Source organism: Zeugodacus cucurbitae, chromosome 2, assembly GCF_028554725.1.
Source record: "Zeugodacus cucurbitae isolate PBARC_wt_2022May chromosome 2, idZeuCucr1.2, whole genome shotgun sequence".
NCBI lineage: Eukaryota > Metazoa > Arthropoda > Insecta > Diptera > Tephritidae > Zeugodacus > Zeugodacus cucurbitae.
The window spans coordinates 86,936,912-86,956,164 of NC_071667.1; the positions used below are offsets into that span (position 1 = coordinate 86,936,912).

The 19,253-nt window shown below is 36.0% G+C and overlaps 6 protein-coding genes across 9 annotated transcripts; 3 read left to right on the top strand and 3 right to left on the bottom strand.

Moving 5' to 3' along the window:
* Positions 1-94: 94 nt before the first annotated feature.
* LOC128920283 (jerky protein homolog-like) lies at positions 95-2,012 on the bottom strand. The gene is made up of 2 exons (XM_054227339.1): positions 981-2,012; positions 95-914 (listed from the first exon to the last, which is right to left on the bottom strand). The coding sequence occupies exons 1-2, from the start codon at positions 1,497-1,499 to the stop codon at positions 660-662; spliced, it is 774 nt and encodes a 257-aa protein (XP_054083314.1). The 5' UTR covers positions 1,500-2,012; the 3' UTR covers positions 95-659.
* Positions 2,013-2,145: 133 nt separating this feature from the next.
* LOC105214335 (uncharacterized) lies at positions 2,146-3,357 on the top strand. Its single transcript, XM_011187700.3, has 4 exons — positions 2,146-2,411; positions 2,472-2,721; positions 2,778-2,918; positions 2,988-3,357. The coding sequence occupies exons 1-4, from the start codon at positions 2,271-2,273 to the stop codon at positions 3,056-3,058; spliced, it is 603 nt and encodes a 200-aa protein (XP_011186002.1). The 5' UTR covers positions 2,146-2,270; the 3' UTR covers positions 3,059-3,357.
* Positions 3,231-6,953, bottom strand: LOC105214334 (glutamyl-tRNA(Gln) amidotransferase subunit A, mitochondrial). Its single transcript, XM_011187699.3, has 4 exons — positions 6,792-6,953; positions 6,482-6,729; positions 6,183-6,422; positions 3,231-4,376 (listed from the first exon to the last, which is right to left on the bottom strand). Exons 1-4 carry the CDS (start codon positions 6,822-6,824, stop codon positions 3,371-3,373), a joined length of 1,527 nt encoding a protein of 508 aa, XP_011186001.2. The 5' UTR covers positions 6,825-6,953; the 3' UTR covers positions 3,231-3,370.
* On the top strand, positions 5,210-5,995 carry LOC105214333 (NADH dehydrogenase [ubiquinone] 1 beta subcomplex subunit 11, mitochondrial). The gene has a single exon (XM_011187698.3). The coding sequence runs from the start codon at positions 5,347-5,349 to the stop codon at positions 5,785-5,787; it is 441 nt and encodes a 146-aa protein (XP_011186000.1). The 5' UTR covers positions 5,210-5,346; the 3' UTR covers positions 5,788-5,995.
* Positions 6,954-7,002: 49 nt separating the features above from the next.
* Positions 7,003-12,860, top strand: Armc5_2 (uncharacterized). 2 transcript variants are annotated; one of them, XM_011187696.3, is made up of 9 exons: positions 7,003-7,403; positions 7,464-8,066; positions 8,119-8,460; positions 8,558-8,764; positions 8,842-8,980; positions 9,052-9,309; positions 9,379-9,583; positions 9,667-9,742; positions 9,802-12,860. In XM_011187696.3, the coding sequence occupies exons 1-9, from the start codon at positions 7,155-7,157 to the stop codon at positions 10,780-10,782; spliced, it is 3,060 nt and encodes a 1,019-aa protein (XP_011185998.1). In that variant the 5' UTR covers positions 7,003-7,154; the 3' UTR covers positions 10,783-12,860. The 2 variants fall into 2 exon arrangements, with proteins under 2 accessions (XP_011185998.1, XP_011185999.1); XM_011187697.3 differs by having other exon boundaries at positions 8,851-8,980.
* On the bottom strand, positions 11,485-14,882 carry LOC105214330 (ras-related protein rab7). 3 transcript variants are annotated; one of them, XM_011187693.3, is made up of 5 exons: positions 14,732-14,882; positions 12,709-12,963; positions 12,427-12,645; positions 12,216-12,353; positions 11,485-12,145 (listed from the first exon to the last, which is right to left on the bottom strand). In XM_011187693.3, exons 2-5 carry the CDS (start codon positions 12,886-12,888, stop codon positions 12,056-12,058), a joined length of 627 nt encoding a protein of 208 aa, XP_011185995.1. In that variant the 5' UTR covers positions 12,889-12,963; positions 14,732-14,882; the 3' UTR covers positions 11,485-12,055. The 3 variants fall into 3 exon arrangements, with proteins under 3 accessions (XP_011185995.1, XP_011185996.1, XP_054083323.1); XM_011187694.3 differs by lacking the exon at positions 14,732-14,882 and adding an exon at positions 13,801-13,953; XM_054227348.1 differs by lacking the exon at positions 14,732-14,882 and adding an exon at positions 13,468-13,605.
* Between the last annotated feature and the right edge of the window lie 4,371 nt (positions 14,883-19,253).

Below are 19,253 nucleotides of genomic sequence, written 5' to 3' on the forward strand. Positions count from 1 at the left end.
CAGTACGAACTCGGTAATCGCAACTAATAGAAATCTAGGTAGTTGCACTTATTGAGTTTGTTGCACCCAACGAGGAAAAATATATAACAAGAAATATGACAAATGAAAATCGTTTTATGATATAGAAAGTTTTATGATATATTAAAAATTTTATTTTTTGAACATATTGGGTATTGTTGTCTACACTTTCTTCTTATTAAGCGTTTTTATTATAGCTCTTTCACGAAGCTCCTTCAGAAATATAATGTCTTTTATTGGAATATCGTTTTCCTCAGCCCACTGAATGCATGTGTTAAAAGATTGCATAGCAACTGATCCTTTTATTTTAGGAGGTGGAATAACATCCGCTTCGCTATCATCAGAATTTTCAATTTCTACGGCTTCTTTATCCACTTCTTGATAAGCAACACTTTCGTGCATCCATTCATTTAGCTCTTCATTTGTGAACGAATCATTTGGAGCAAGTTCTTGGAGCATTGATACAAGGATTGCGCGTTCATTTTCAATTTCTCTTTTTAGAATGCTGAGAGGAATATCGTCCTCTTTACTCCACTCAACATCTGGTTTCATTAAAATATTCCAGCACTTGCGAATGGAGCTTGCTGACACCTTTTCCCATGAACTTGCAAGACAGATAGCATGTCTTAAGTTGAATTCCTTTATTTTTTCTCCAGATGAGTGGTTTTATTCCCTATTAAATGCTCCAAAAGACTTTTTTTGTAATAGACTTTTGTTAAGTTAATAGCGTTTTGGTCCATTGGTTGGAGAATCGCGGTACAGTTAGGTGGAAGACACATAACGGTTATCACTCCATCATCACTTTTCATCTCATTGTCTTTAGGATGACACGGGGCGTTATCCAAGACCAATAAGGCTTTTTTGGGAAGTCCCTTGGATTCTAGAAATTCGCGTACCTATAACAATCCAAAAAAATGCAAATAAATTTTAAACAAAAATTTAATACATTTCGTATTTTTCACCTCAGGAACAAACGTATGATGAAACCAGTCTTCGAAAAACAAATAAGTCATCCACGAGTTCTTGTTAGCCTTGTAGACAACGGGCATTTTTTGAAAATTTTTGAATGCTCTAGGGTTTTTTGCTTTTCCAATGACAAAGAGCTTAACTTTGTGCGTACCCGAAGCATTTGTGCATGCGAGAAATGTTATTCTTTCCTTACTAACTTTCCGACCAGGATCAGATGATTCCTTGAAGCTCACCAACGTTTTATCTGGTATCTTCATGAAAAACAATCCGGACTCGTCGGCATTGTAAATTTGTTCTGCAGAAAGATCAAGCTCCTTGATTTTATTTCTAAAACGTATTACAAATGGGCCGACGGACGCTGTCTTATTGGAAAGCTTCTCTCCACAAATTTTCAAGTGGCGGAGGCCATATCGCTTTTTGAAATTAGATACCCAACCATTACTTGCATGAAAACATCCTGTCTTTTCTCTTATTTTCACATGGAGCTTGCGAGCTTTTGCTTTGACGATCATATGTATATTGTATAAGTTCTCATTCAAATAATTATCTGGACATTTGGAAACGGATACGCTTCTCTATAGACTAAATACAAAAATAGCCAGAAAAATATTATAAATCCGAAAACGTCTATAAAGCCGTAAATTTTATGAAACAGCTGACTTAATACAATATATGTATTTACATTATACTTAAACATTTACATATACATATATATATACATATTTGTATTTGCATATATGTAAAAGCATATACGTATCGCTCATTTACTTGAACAGTGTCACAACTCAAAAAAGTCGATTTTTCAGGAGAGCGATTTAAAGTTTTCAATTGTCTCTTATTTAGCAAATATAAAAAAATGCCAGCAGTTTATTGACAAATATAGTGGCCTGTAATATATTAAATACAATGTTGAGCATAAATGGATCAAATAGAGTGTACTAATGCTTTTTCTTGGGCATAAATGTGACCCACTTTGAATTATGTCGTTATTTGTGAAAAATATAAATCAAATTCGCCGTCATAAGTCAAATGTGTCGTTTTTGCGTTATCTTCATACTCAACTCAAAAATCGTGTTTTTTGAGTTATGACACTATGCAAGTAAATGAGCGATATGTACAAGTACATACATATGGTATGTAGGTAACGGAACAATATGTCAATAATAATTTTAGTTGTTAACTTTTCCCGTCCATTTGAGGTGATTGTAAACATTTTGTCTTGGAAAAACTCAAATGTTTTTTGTTGATTCTCAATTTGTAATTTGGATAAAACACTGTACAAAATGGTGCATAAACTACGCAATCGTGATGTCTGTCAAACTTCTCCTCGCCCAAATCAAATGCGAAGTAATTTCGAAAGGAACGTTGTTCATTCTACTCCCGATTATAAGAAAATACTCAAGCCGAGAAATGTAATCAGTCACGTAAGTTTAAGCTCTTATTTTTCCACTAATATACGCAAACAATTGTTATCAACATTTCAGCGTTCGGTGTTGGTCGACTTGAGTAATGTGGAGCGGGCTTCCACGGTAAGACTTAACCAGGGAGAAGAAGAACTATCCAATAATGTCTCCACCATAATTAATGATTTAAACAGCTCAAAACCTAATATAAAGCTGCATAAATTGATTGATGAATATATATTTTCGCATACCTTTGGAAAGAGAGGCGGCGTCTCACTGTACGCCATAAAAAAGTCTTTGAGAGAAGAACAACCGTATAACTCTAATAGGAGTAATACTGCAGCATATTCTTTCATAAGTTTAGCATTTAACCTTTAAAATTTTCAGCTTCCAGAAACGTTTCACGGTACATTGCTTTGAGCATAAAAACTGGTAGATTTCAACAAATAACTGGACAGGGCGCGGCTGGAACGTTTCGATTAAATCGGAGCATACATAATAACCATAGATTGAGAAGACTTCGGAAAGGTTGGTAGTTTAAGAGGATGATGTAACCAATAGCTTACAATTATAAAAACTACATCAATTACTTTTTAGTTTCACTGATGTCACGTACAATACAACGGCAAACTTCTATTAGGCAAGCTAAACATAATACGATACTATGATTAGACTTCCTTCCACAAAATAATAATTTATATATGCCAGTACACATGGCTTTACAAAACAACTAATAATAACTTTGTTCACCAAAATAATTACTTATGTTGTTTTACAAGCATGTGATTAAAGTTAATTAATAACTAACTAATTATCATTACTATCATTACTAAAATAAGGTTTATATTTGCGAGAATATTGAAATTTTTATTTCTTGCTTAACTGAGTTGTTTATGAAACAAATAGATATTTTGGTGCTAATTCAATTCAAAAATGAACAAAATTAAAAATAACATTCATGTGAAAATGTTGTTTTATTTTTAACTGCGAGCAGCATAAATTTGTTCATTAGCCAAACAGTCGAATTCTACTTGTTTCTCTATCCAACTAGCCACCCGTAGTAGCATCTCTTCGTTTAATGTCTTGCTCATCAATTGCAAGCCGATTGGGAGGCCACGTTTCGAGAGGCGTATCGGTATGGAAATAGCTGGTATTCCGGCCATATTCGCCGGCTGTGTGCAAAAGTCCTGCACTGCACATTGAACGCGATTACTTAGCGATACAAAGTCACTGTATAACGGTGCATCCGTCAAAGTGGTGGGAGTGAGCAAAACATCCACTACGTTTTCGTTATCTATGGGAGTTTCAAATACCCGCTTAAAGTCCTCTGAAATTAATCTGCGGACACGCAATGCTTTCTCAAAGTATTTCTGATAGTTTTTGCGTAGTAAAAAATAATTTCCAGTTAGAATACGTGTTTTTACCACCGTATTGAATCCCTCGGCTCGTGTATTGGCATATAACTCTTCCGTACTGCTCTCAATATTGGGGCGATGTCCATACTCGATGCCATCATATCGTGCCATGTTACTCGCAACTTCACACTGGTTCAATATGGAGTACACAAATATGCTTGCTGCAGTGTTCGGTAATGAAACTTGCTGCACATGAGCTCCATTATCTTCCAGCAAATCTGCGACTTTCCTCCAAGTATCCAATACCTCGCTGGAGAGCCCATCACAATGATATTCCATTGGTATACCAATACGCACATTTCGAAGATCCAGCTCTTCATAAAATTTCAAATTAATTTTCCGAAATGGTTTTCTAATCGTGGTGGAGTCCTTGTCATCTGGACCAGCAATTGCGTTTAGTACGTCAAGGCAATCACTAACACTGCGTGCGAAAATCCCGGGCACGTCCATGGAGTTTACCAGTGGGATAAGACCATGACGTGAAATAAGGCCATAGGTGGGCTTCAAGCCAACAACACCACAGTATGCAGCAGGGTTGCGTGTGGACCCACCGGTGTCTGACCCGATAGCACTGAAAATATAATTGTTATCATTAAATGATTTAATTCAACTCTGTAAGAATGGACACGGTATACGTGTATGTTGTTATTAAGTAAAATATAAAATTAGAATGATAAATACAAAATTATATGATGCAAAACTGCTTACAACCGGCTCCACCGATTTTTATGAACCGAGTTAAGATATGTACGTTTATAATAAGTATCGACACACCAAATAAGGAAGGACTAAGATATCTCACACATTAACCGATATATGTACATACATATATGGTATAAAGTACACACAGTAAATTTGACGCGATTTTACCAGAAAATAGTACGGTCTAAATTTCGTTGAAATTGGTCAAGTAGTTACCAACTTTTATAGCTGTATTTATAGCTTTTCGGGTAACGCCATTTGGTGGGCGTGACAATAGTTCGATTTCGCCCTTCTGCTATATCAGTTTAATATATATAACAAACAACCGTTATGTGAACAAAACTATTACACTCATTACAGTTGATTTATATTAGTTGATTTTAACAAGTCAAATGACGCCAGGAGATCTGCGAACTCTTACTGTTGGAATTCGGTATTGTATACCCTGATCTTCTCCAGAACTCGATAAACTTGAAAATAAAAGTTTATTTTTTATCTAAATGACCTTATACATTTTTCGACCTAAATAATAACCCGCCGCCAAACTTCCAATTCAAAATTTAGAAAACAGCGTACAAATTTTGAAACGGATACCTCATTTATCAGCTTACCAATTTTGGCCAAAAGGGAAATGTGACATTTAAGTTTGATAAACATTATTGTTTTCAGAGATAATTGTTGTGTTGGCAACACCAAGTGAATTTGACATTTACTACTCTATTCTCTCAGCCATATGTTCTGTCGCGTCTGTCATGTACTAAAAGGTGAAAAATATAACTAAATATACTGATTATTGAACAAAAATTGTGCATCAGTTTTCACGTAATTTTCGGTAAAAAATGTCGATGCTAATTCGGTTGGCTAATCGCAGCATGCTGCAACGTAGCATGGCATTAAGCCTATCGCGTTCCATCAAAACCTCCCAGAAAAAAGACGACACTGCAGCCGTCATTACACCAAGCAGTAAAGAGGATTTTGCCAACCCCAACCCAAAAAACTGGGTGAGCTATGGATTCGACTATAAAGATGAAACCAATGATCGCAATACCACGAAACTAAGTTTTTTCACAGCTGTGACACTTTGTTTGGTTTGGGGTACTTTTCTATGGTCTTATTCGCCAGATCCACAGCTGCGTGACTGGGCGCAACGTGAAGCCTATCTAGAGTTGCGTCGTCGGGAACAGGCAGGAGTCGATCTAGTAAATCCCAACTATGTGGATCCAGCATCATTTAATCTGCCATCGGACGAAGAATTAGGCGATGTGGAAATTATTATTTAATTTTATATGCATAATTAAATTTGTATCAAAACCATTTCATTTGTGTAAGCAAAATACAACTTTTTAGCTGTTATGTAATTTGAATGGCGTTGCTGCTAGAACAGTGTTCGAAAATAAACTTAAATAATACTTTCAAGGAAGTCGCCTAAAAAGCAAAATAAAGTGGAAAATATTTTACCTAATAAATAATGTATAGTATAAAATCGAATACGATATTAAAATTAATATTTGAGGTTGTGTTTACTAGTAAAGTTGAGTATATAAAGAAAACAATATATTGCACAGCTTTACAGATAACAAGAAAAAGGTAAACTAAAATTTAAATAACACAATTTAATAAATAAATTATAAATATGTAGTATATTGGCCAAACGGAAATAACGGATCTTACTTACGCATAACATATTCCTGCAGCAACTGCTGTTGCCGAACCTCCAGAGCTTCCACCGGCTATGTGCCATTTATCCATTAAATCACTACTCCAAACATTTTTTGATGGGCCGAAAATGGAATCTACTGTCCCGGAACCCATAGCAAATTGATCCATATTTGTCTTCCCAATTAATACAGCACCGGCTTTTGTCAGTCGTTCACAAACGGTTGCATTGTAAGGTGGTACAAAATTAGAAAGCATTCTGATAGAGAAAATTACTAAATGAGTCTCTCTTTTCAAATAAAAGATATTATAATTTACCTTGAAGCACAAGTTGTAGGGGTATCTTTTGTACAAAAATTATCCTTTATGGCTATGGGTACACCGTCGAGTTTTCCCAATTGCTCTTTATTCTCGTAGCGATGATCAGACTCCTTAGCTTGATGCAAAGCCTTTTCTGGTGATAGTCGTATAAATGCATTTAAATGCTTTAATTTCACAGCGTCATCCAAAGAGTGATCTACCACAATGCGTGGCGAAATGCTCCCATCTGCATAGCAACTGGAAAGCTGGAAAATAAAAATTCAATTAATATCAATATTTAATTTATAAGTGTCTAAATCAAATATACCTGTTTTATGCTTAGTTGCAGATGTCTCTTCATGGCTTGTAAAACTGTATTGGCTCGTTTCAAAGCAGCCAAAAATGTTCTACAATCCTATCACTCAACTCTTGTACAAAAAATAAAAACAAATGCAAAATATGCGAAGAATGGTGGGCAATCAGCTGATCAGCATTTTTTGGTCTCCTTTTATGCTTTGATCTTATTATTATTTCTCGTTCTGTTGTCTGTTTATCTCTATATTCGTGTTTGATGGATTTGTTCTGCGAAACTTTGCAATATGTGATTTTTGTTTTGTAAAATACATATAACATTGGAGATTACAAACGTTTGAAATACTATATCCCAGCAAATATTTGAATTAGTAGATAAATGAATCGAGAACTAGTTGAAAACATATTGACCGTGCTTAAAACTTCCACGGACAAGAATGTAGTAATCAAGGGTCTTGTAAAACTACGTACAGATGTAGTTAAGGATCGTGACGGTATTGTACTTTTCCGGCTAGCTGGTGGTGTTCCACCTATGGTACGATTTTTAAATAAACCACATGAGAAAATTCTGGAAGTAGCCTTGAGTGTACTTGGAAACTGTTGTACCGATGAAGAAAGTTGTAAAGAAGTAAAGTTTGCATACGCATATAAAACATATGTATATTATCCTAATTAACGTATATTTTAGGCTCTTCATTGCAAGGTAGCTTTTCCGCTCACCACTATTTTAAAATCAATTCCGAACCCTGTTATACAATGCCGTGCTTGCCGTTTACTAGGAAATCTCGCAAAAGGATTTTCAAGTCAATTGCTAACGGCACACTGCCCTGCCATTGCTCAAGCAGTTTGCCAAATCATTAAAGAAACGAGCGATGTGAATACACGTCTTATGGCTTTTCGTGCTTGTCGGTTCCTATTGCCAAGTCAACAATTCGCACAGCATTTCCTTGCAGCGAATGGTTTCATAACAACGTTACGTATTTTAACAGCTGTCATGAAAACAGATCATCCTGCTACAGCACAAGATGAATTGCTAAATGCTAAAGGTGACAATATTGTTGTTGTGGGTTTAAAAAACAGCCAACATCGTGAAAAGTATTTTGAAGAGGTAGCGCGTAATTTAGAAGGTGTACGTAGTGACATATTCGACCATGAAATGTTGAAAAACCAACCGCGCGCTTTGGGTGACTACTCAATGCCTGAGGAAAGAGCTGCTTTGGACTTAGCTGGCGAAATATTTAAATGCTTGTTAGTTTTGGCAGAGTTATCCATTGGTCCCTCTGCGTGGAAGGTAGTAGATAATGTTACTGTAATTTGTGGTATCTAAACATTTTCATTTTTAGGCTTTAAACAGCAGTGGATGTACTTTTGCCCCTATAACATTTTTTATTACTGAAGAAAATCCCCAGCGGGGAATGGCTTTGAAAATTATATCAAATTTCTCAAAGCAATGGGATGCATTTCATATGCTAAGCTCAGCAGATTCGGTTGTTGCTGCCTGCGAGCTGCTTGTTGCCCAAAACATGACAAGACCTTTAACTGAGAGTGAAAAACGACATTGTATTCATATTATCTGTATGCTCTCCCCAGATGCTTGCAATCGCTCCAAGATACGTCGTTCCGGTGCTTTGCGAAAACTCATTGCAATGGTGCGCGATTCACAGTCGAATACGGAAAAGTCTCAGGTGAAATTGCGAACTATTATTTGCAGATTTGAACGCAATATTTGTATAACTAACTCAACGAGATGCACTTATTTAACAATTTCTTGTGCCATTTCAGATTTTATATTTACTGAACAATTTTCAATACGATAATATGAGTATGGACCTAATGCTCAGAGAAGGTCTGGTGCCAGTCATTATAGGCGAACTGAACACTTTCTTAACCAGCGACGACGAATATCACAAGAAAAAACGTGAAGAAAAGCAACAAAGTTCGAAGAAACGAAAACTACCTAAGGAAGAAAGCAGAGAAACAAAGAACAAGGTACAAGTCCGCTCATTTGAAATGAACATTTACGATATACATATGTGTTATTGCTTGACAATATTTATTGGCTATAGCTGATTAAGGTTCAGGACAAGGCATTCCTGATTGATTGTGAGTCGCCCAGTAGTTCACCACGTTCATATAATGCACCTTCCAGCCCATGTAGCTCTCGAAGCATGTCGCCAGTTGGTAACAATTTATTTAAATCTGAAGGTACATATACATATATAATCTAATTTTTTTTGTATAAATTGTGTGGTATAAATATATATTTAAAATTTTAGAAGATGCATCCGACGACGAAACATATTCACCTGTTTGTAGTGACGAGGAAGATGACGAAGAGCCGATGCCGGCTGAAATAAATAACGAGATTATGCCATTGAATGTTGTAACTGTCGATAACCCTAATTTCCCGATAAATCACAATAGCACTGCAGATAATTCGGAAATTATGAGACTCCTAGACATTGCCAGCCAAATAAATGAAACAATCGAAGACAACATGCTTGATAAAGAAGAAGACGACGAACAGAGTCAAGGTATGTCCAATGTACAAATGTCTATGAATGTGCACCTGTGAATTTATGAATAATTTATAAATTATGTAGATGTACTATATCAGAAACTCCCAGAATTGGGAAACATGCCTCGAAGTACCTTGGACCATTTGGAAAATCTACTCTTTCGCGTTACACTGCTCGTCAACAAGAGGGGCGAGTTGGGAAAATCGGAAACTATGAACACGCTTATAAAAGCCATCAATGTTTTTGGCGCAAACAATAATTTCGCTAGTTCCTTAACAAATATCTTGCAGTAAGTTGAAATGTGCATATATATATATATATTTAGAGACGAGTGGCAATATATTAATTAATATTATTATTTTTGTTTTGAAGGGAAAGTCAGTTCTTCGCTCAAGTTATACGAAGTGGCATAGCGCACCAACTTTACCAATTGACGAAAAGTGAAGAGGTTTGATTTTACTAACATTTTTAAATATCCACATACTGAATATCCACATTGTTTCGAAGGTTAACAAGGACGGATTGGGATTTTTGGTGACCCTAACATGTGTTGGCGAATCCAATTATGGGAAAGCGGAACTGGCGCGCTTTTTACGCAGTGATGATGAGGATGCTCAGAAACGAGCAGCCATCACCGTTGCATACATTATTAGAAGTCAACGCCTACTGTATCAGTTCCTAAACGATGGCAATGCACTTAGTCTGTTGTTACAAATTATTTTAAATGCCAAAAGTGATGAGTTCACTGCCGAAGCAGCTGATGCATTAACCGCCATGGCAAGATATACTCTCGGCATTTCAGTGCCTCGCATTAATGAAGCTGAGCGTGTCAACGAGAGATATGAAGAGTTCGTCAATAACGAAACGGAGCCCTTACACAGTGATTGTGATATGCGGTTTGTGGTGCACATGAATAACTCCAAGTCAGAGGCTGTTAAAGAAGACAAACCCGTGGCAACTGTTGATGAAGTTGAGCGGGTAGTCGAATTTAATAAGGAGCTACTATGTAATACCAGCGAAGTATTCAATACTATGTTGAATAGTGATTTCAGAGAACGAAATGAAGGCGAAATTCATTTACGCACATGCTCTGTGAGCGGTTTGCGCTACTTCCTCAACTTAATTGTGCGACGGTCGAAAAATTTAAAGTACAATATACCGTGCAAAGAAAATTATAATGCCATCCTTGAAGCTTTCGAAATGGCACGTGTCTACATAATAACCGAAATGGAAACATTCTTGCAACAGATGTTGGTGGGATTGCTGGATGACACGAATTGTCTAAACGTACTGGAATGGTCACTTCGCAACTACCATGCCGAATTGACCGAGACCGTTATAAACTATTATTTGTGCTCATCTCTGACCACAGAAGCCAAAGTTAAGTTATTCCACACCGCCGATTACTCAGAATTCTCCACCGAGTGGTTTCAAATGATTATCGACACAATTTTAACACGCTGCCGAAATGGATTTGAATGGAAGTAATATTTTTGTTGCACAAATTAGTTTAATTTAACTATAACGTTTAAATTGATCTTTCAATTTTCATCACGGGTACTTGAGTCAAGAAAATACAATCCTAATTATCCAATAAGACAAAGAAATGTTGTAAATGATCAATCGTATAGATATTCAAATGTTCAAAACACTTATCCTTTAATTAAAATGAATTGAAACATATTCATTATGCCTGGTATATATATGTAAGCAAGTGTATGGATTTGAAACTGGATATATATTCTGTGCATTTTGAGACGCCCGAAATGTAAATTAATATTTATTTCCAATATTCATGTTGTATAATAAATCAAATAGGAGGAAACCCGCGCCTGAATTAAAATATGTAAATTCTTAGACATTCTAACAATTCTAACACATATCAGTACGCGCAGATCGTCCGGTAGAGGTTGTTACTAATAGAGATTTGAATACCCTTCTATTTTATATGAAGTGCGAAATCCACATACACACATGTATTGACAAAAACCATGCTCAGAGAAATGTTTAGGTAATATCCTTTAATAAAAAATGTATTTTATGTACAAAGAAAACTCAATATTCGATTTCATTAACCAAGTTATTATAATACTCAATAAATCATATACATTGGAAGTGTTGAAAGTAGACTTGCACTTACTATTTTGGGACGCCAGTGTTTTCTTATTCTGTTGCAATGATATATAAAAATTAATTTACCTAAAATACTTTATTTTACATTAGAAATGAGTTGTACATATATTGCAATTTAAAACGTTGAAACGAATGCCGACGTTTAGCGCGTATAATGTAATGGAAACAGCGATAATTCCATACAAATAGTTAAGGTTAACTTCACTTTCTTCTGTTTGGCGAAATTTGTAGCTGAAAATGGTTTTCCTTTTAGTACGACGGCAAAGATTTCGTTTTTTAATTTTAATTTATTTTTCTTGAAAATTGTTTTACTTAATGTATAACCCTTTTGAATTATATATCGCATTTTTTATCATATATGTATAATTGTGTGTAGTATTATAGTAATATTTATATTTTAATGTATATTTAAATTATGTTTAGTTGCAAATCTATGCAAATATATTTATTTCTTTTTTTTTAATATTTTCGCTTTTTGTTCTAAACCAATTGTATCTTTGTTCACGTCTGTCATTTGTTGATTGGTATTATAACAACGATCGCGTTATGAATATTTATATATATATGTATGTATTTTTATTTACGCTCATTTCAATACAATCCATCTGCTAAAGCCAGCAAAATTACATTAGCATTGACAGTTATCAGTGTTACCATTGCGATTGTTACGATCTGTGTTAAGGCGGATTTGATCAGGAAACTCATTGTATAGTTCAACCTGTAACAGTTTACATTTAATATTCAGATTAGTAAAACATTAATAAGTGACTTATGTTTCTCATGTTTACCTCGGCTTCCTGAGCAAGCGCATTTCTGGCAATTGTCTGGAATGCCAATTCTACATTAGTGCCATCCTTCGCTGATGTTTCAAAATATGGCATATCATTTTTAGATTGACACCATTGTTGAGCTCGACGAGTAGATACCTAACAATACAAAGAACAATTGTTTGATTATATCACTTTTATGTTCTTAGTATTTATTGAATTCAAAGTTTACCTGTCGATTATCCATGTCAACTTTATTGCCAAGCACCACGAATGGAAAATGATCCGGGTCTCTTGGACTAGCCTGTATCAAAAACTCATCACGCCATGAATCTAGATTTTTGAATGAGTTTGGTGAAGTGACGTCGTATACAAGTACGCAACAGTCAGCGCCACGATAAAAAGCCACACCCAGAGATTGAAAACGTTCTTGTCCAGCAGTATCCCAAATCTAAGGATGCAAATACTATTACTTCCGACAATGAACTAAATGATTTTTAATAAATACACATACTTGCATTGTGACTACTCGGTCGTCGGCTATGACTTCCTTTGTACAGAAATCAGCTCCGATCGTTGCTTTGTACTGATTAGAGAATCGTTTATTTATATATTGATTCATGAGTGACGTCTTTCCGACGCTACTATCTCCTAGAATGATCACTTTCAGCAGAGACTTCTTGCGCGTTGCCATTCTGTTTATTTCGTTGTAATTGTTTTCGAACTTTGCTCTTTAATAAGTTATGAAAATGGTATATGGATGATAAGCCTGAAAGAAGAATTGTATCGCTTTACTGATGCACTTCTTTGCCTTTTAACGTATCTTAAATTACTGTTCCTAATGAAATGTGACTGATAATTTATCACCAGAATACACATATACTACATATATGTACGCATATAATTTTGTATGATCCAATTAAATTTACATATTTTTTCGAGCCCTTGAGTTATTGCAATACAATACTTATAATAATACTTATTAATGAATAGAGGGAATAAGAATCAATTGTGGAAAATTGATATTGTAATTCAAATTTATGATACATTGCCAACTATCGTTAGCAATATGCGTTTCATATATTGAGAACGGCAATAAACCCGAAAAATTATTAAACAAAACTTAATAGCGTTTAGTAAATGTTAACGGATTGATTCATCATACTCTAATATGAAACGCATATATGTTTATACATATATAAACTTTTCTCTCCCTTTAGGAATTATATATATATATGTATTTCACAATTTGTAAAAACATATCCGGTCTTACATATTTTAATTAAATTATTTAATTTAATTTTGTACGAATGGTGTTATTCAGGCCGAGTGGCGTACACTTGATGGTTTATATTGTTTGACCTGTACTGTAAATCCAATCTAAACTCTTTCTTGAAGGAAAATCTCTTTTCAACGATGTTGAGTAATCATCACGTTTTACTTCCTCCCCTTCAACCAGTTTTTCTAACCCGTTTATTATTTTTTAACGCGTACTTCAGTTTTCATCTACAATAGTACCTTTCACGCCTCTAATTAAATTTCAACAATGTTTACAAGGTATTTGAAACCTGAATCTTTAAATTAAACGGCAATACACACAATTTACCTATTATTAAAATACGCAGTATCACTTTATAAACAATGGATAAACGCTAATATTCAGAGCAACAGTAAAATATTTACATTAAATTAAATTTACTTCTGACAATTTTTAAATACACTGACAATGACTGATTGGCAACGAAAGATAAATATAAAAAACCAATAAAAATAGGTAAGACGGAATAAGGAGTGAAAAAGGAATGACGTAGACATAACAATGTTGAAATTTTGACAAGTAGTGATGTGATGTTAATAGTGATGTTAAAAAATGCACTTAGATTATATTAGTGACAAAAAACACATCTTGAATTTCGTAGAAACAATTACACAATATATATATATAAAATAACCGACAGGCAAAAAAAAAAAGAATTTTGAACACACTATAAAATGATAAAAATTGAGCATATGACTATATTCAACATCAACATTTTTGCGTTCGCTAACACTGGGATTTTGTGGTGAATTATTAATCAGATGCGAAGCATAATTAAAAGAAAACTAAAAATTAAAGTCGACGTCGATGAGAAATAAATAAAAATACAATCAAATTCACGAGTCCTCTGTAGGATTCTTGCACATCCATTTCAAATTGAAATTCAATGTTGGTGTATGCTCAATATTATAAATCTCTAAAATTCAATAATTGAATTTCAATGCTTTGGACATCACGTATTTTCTTAGATTTTAGATGTTTTCACTTCTGAAAATTCAGTTTTTCGATGGACGAATAATATCGTCTTATTATTCACTTAATATATATGTATGTACTAATATTAGCATGGGTAAGCCAATGAACAAAGAAACTGCGTATGGCTAATTTAGATTATTCGATTGATACTAATGTTCATTAATTCAATCACTGCATCCAATTCACAACTAATGATTCTGAGATATTTGATTAAATATATTTTGTTAAATGAAATGGTAATTACTTTCAATGGATTTAAACGAAAATAACTCCAACAAATTTCACTTTTATTAACTGGAACTAGTTGTACATCAGTAAATGTCCCCGAAAAGTTGCCAGGCATAAATTTTTGTACGTCCTCATAAAATGCGACAGAGGGCGCAAGTTGATCGCATGGTTGCTAAAATTGTTACTTCTCTATTCTTTCATATCATGGTAGTAAAGATTTCTTTTCATAATATCTTAACTGCTTGTTGAAATATTGCGTCGTCTTCATTTCAGTTTAACTAATATATTGCGTAATTTTATTTAATTAATTGAGTATATACATTGTGTCTTGGTCCTTATATTGATCAATAAGCTCAACATTAGGCGAGGGTCATTGGGATTAAATTTAGCATAAAAAACATATACTTAAACCGGAAACGAGGAAAGGTCTTCACATAACTCTGATATCGGCAGTTGTCCGCATTGAAAGGCAAATTATATTGTTTATGTTCGTATGCATGTAAACTGTTTGTGAACCAATCAGTTAATTTCAAAACCACCAAGGTGAGCAATATTAAGGAATTTCAATTCTTTGAACAACCACTTTTGAAATTGTTCCTTTTAATTCCAAACGACCAATTAATTACGAACAATAAGCTTGATCATCCACTAAGTATAAACCAAATTTGCAATAGAGGTCGAGGTGTATCACGATGCTGCCCACGACTATTCCAGGCGTTTGGTAAGCATCATCATCAACGCCAACACTACCATCTCATGCCGAACCCGCCTCTCGGGCGCATGTCCGCACGGAAATATTTTTTCATTATGCCTTCATATCCATTCGCATCGCCGGTTGCGTCTGCATCTTCGTCAGCATTTGAGCCAATAATTATGGTTATTAATCGGCGGTGGAATTGGCTGCTAATTTGCAGTTTAGTTACAAATTCTGGCCGTTGGCGTGCAATTATGGCCTAAATTATAGCTTAAAAATAAACAAAACACCGCATTGTATGTCAGGCGGTGCGCTTCGAGTGAGTGCAAGCGATGGTAATAAGAGTTGCAGCAGCCGCATCAGCAATCAGGCAATGGAACATCAGATCCCAGCGCATCGCGGCTGCATCAGATTATTTCGGAATCACTTCATGTTCTGTACTAAATGACTCAGACCGGCAAGTATTGTGTGTGTGCATGGTTTAAAATTTATTTTTATTTAAAACAACGCGATAGATATTACAATTTTATGAGTTAACGGAATCAACGGAATCATCTAAAATTATTTATGATGGCAAAAGCTATTCTAGCGAGAATTAAAGTAGAAGTTTTCCGAAAAATTTTCAAAACAGAAACCTCACAATGTTGGCCCAAAGCTATCATGATCGGCTTTTGGTTTTAATGTGCCACGTTCGGCCATTTGGCACTTAGGCGCAGATACGTGCATTGGTAGTTTAAGCACTTATGTGTGTACCTTCAACAAAGTTGCATAAAAGCAGTGTTGTTGTTGGTTTTGCTATGGCGCTGCTGTTTGTTTGGAGCTGTTGCATCGCCCATTATCGATTTATGATTACCAGCTTCAAACAAACATGATTGCTTCGCGGTTGATTATCACAAATTCACAAGTTCCCCTGCACTGCCACCAGACCGGTGTGTGCGAGTATGTCCGGTTTGTGGACTTCAGGTCTTCAGCACTGCTCTGTTGCTGTGTTGTTGTATTGCCAACTTAAGAAAAATGAGCTTGTTAACGCTCGATGATGATCGTAGTTAGTGTCTGCAATGTATATCTAAACCATATAACCTGGAGGCAATCGACGTCATCATCGTCATCGTGCTGCTAGTTGCTGCACCTCTTGCACCGCCTACCACGCATAACTGCTTCTGCTCATGTTATTTGGCTGTTATTGGTTGGCTGGTCGGTTGCTTAATTTCTGGTTGGATTTCTGCCACAATCTGCTTGGCGTTGCAGTAATTCACTATTTGGTCGTTGGCGTATTATTTGAGCTTCATGCAGAGTTACACTTCATAATGATAACACGTAATCATTAACGTCGAAGGTGCTATGTGCTTGTCGCGTCGACACATCGAGGAGGCGGCTATAATGGTCACCATTGCCGAACTGACGTGACATACTCATTTGGATTGCCATTCATTCCAATATTTCGCTAATCACGAATCACAGAACGTTGGTTATGTACTCCACGCTTGGAACACTCTGCTATGTCAACTCTTATGATTTTAGTTCACCAATAGTTTCAATTGTCTTTCATTGTCAAGTGCGTAAAGAGCAACGGTACGATGCCGTTGAGCGATCACGTATAAATCGAGGTTACTCGTATTTACATCGCAGTCGCCACTTACTGTTAGACGCCACGACTATAATGGCACAAATAATATTGGACTCAATGCTCGCTGCCTCCACATTACTTTTGCGTATAAGCGAGTATGCAGCTGTGTATGTGTCAGTGCGTCATGCCCACCTATTACACCTAATCGATGGGTTGTGTTATAGAGCCGCTTTTGGCGCGAGTTGGGCTTGGACGCCATTGCGCCACAGCGAAGTGCCAATTATGGCCTGAGTATGCACCGAATTTGGAGCTTTTGTCGCAATTAGTTATTAGAATTCGATATGACTCAGCCATTGAGCAGTGCGATCGAGTGTGAGGAATACACAGACAGACGCATATACTCGTTAATCAAACATCCTCATGCCTCGCCGAAAGCTACATAGGTGCATTCGAAGCACAAGCTCTTGCATATTGTTGCTATTATTATTGTTATTGGGCTGTTATGTGGTCAATTGTTACATAATTAATTTAAAAATTGCGGTCACGTTGCGGCAATTTGTGGCCACCCACGCACGATTTTCCACAGCTCTGCGGCATTAGCGTAATCAGTGAAGTTCTTGGCGTTGGTAATTGCTTAGCGCATTGCACTGCACTCGAACGCAGAGGAGTTGGCTTACGTGCACGCCTGCAATATGCATGCAACACTACACTTACTCGTATAAATGTACCTTTTGGGAGCTTGGATCAGCCCATTTGATTCTTGTTTGACTTTCAAGTTCAGGCAGCCGTTGCTTTTTTGGATTCTAAGCAAACACAGACACACGCCCTTCCATATAATTGGAGTGATTTGTTTGCAAAATCAGCCTTTTGGGGGTGAGGGTCTATTTCATATATATTAGTTTTAGGTTCTTATATGCAAATCACGTGGAGAAATTATTGATAATGCTGCTGAATATGTCCTCGTAAAAAAACAACTAAACATATAATAAATATATAGTTAGGTGTGCATTACAAGAACTTTCACGGCGATATCAGAAATCTGAAGGCACACAAGAAATTCAATAATGTCCTCAGTAAGACGAAACAGTTCACACCAGCATTCTTCGTTGGTAGACCCCTTAAAATATAAATAATCCAGTCGATTGAGCAGAGGACGTTTCCAGATTGTGTAACCGATGTTGTGGCGTTGCCACTTTGGTTCCATTAAATCTCTCCGAACTGATAGGAGCCTTTTAATTTAGGACAAATTCTTTTTAAAGAAAGTTCAAAATCAATTATGAATGCATGGTCAAGACTTCAAACTGCAACGCCATCAACCCATCGGTATGAAAGTGGAATTTCGAAAACAACGCTATGGTGACATACCATGAAGCTGTCTGCACACATATGCTCGTATTGTCCATCGTTTCTGCACTCGTGTTAGCGCATGTCCTCTTGCTAGTCTGTTGAATGGGTGTACGTCGGTGCTTTTAGGCGACATTCGCTTGCCGTCGCAAGCAGGCGCATGCAGCCGGTTCTGTTGGATTTGCGGCGAGGTGCGTGGAGCATGCTGGTCTTTTGTTTGTTAATTTGTCATGAAATTTGTTAGCCAGTGCATTTTTTACACTTACCGTCTGTAAGCTGTGCCATCCAGCAGATATCCCACTTCGTATTACCATATTTTCTCGGACTGAAGGCATATGAAATTGTGAAATGTGAACGACGATTGTTAACCACCATTTAAATGTGTGTTAACACGTCTTTGTTGCGTCGGGAATGAGAAATCGCGCATAAATATTTGTATGCGCTCAGACATATCTACTTGCGAGCAAGCGAACATCCATATGTTGAGATATATACATACGCAGACATATGTGACAGAAGGTTGAATCCCTAGAAAATTTCCTTTGTCATTGTCAAAGTAGTTGAGTGTCCGATTAATATCAATAAGAAAACAGTCGAATAGTCCTCCCGAAGAAATCAAAGGTTAGGTCATTCACCACGATACTGAAAGGTCGGAAAGATCTGCAATCGCTTCCCCTCATTTCAATATGGATTAAGTAAAACCTCTTATAGTAAGATTCTGTCTAGAGTTCCCGACTAATGACATCTTCTGATATACTTGAGAACTACAAAACCCGTTCAATCCCAACGGAAAGTGTTTCCGTTGGACCTTTTGACCTGGTTCATTATGTTGGAAGTAATATCGCTGAGTGTTAAGCAAAATTCGCTAACTGACCATTGGACATTTACTTCGATAAATCGTCCGATTCGTGGGATGTAAAATAAATTGAATCA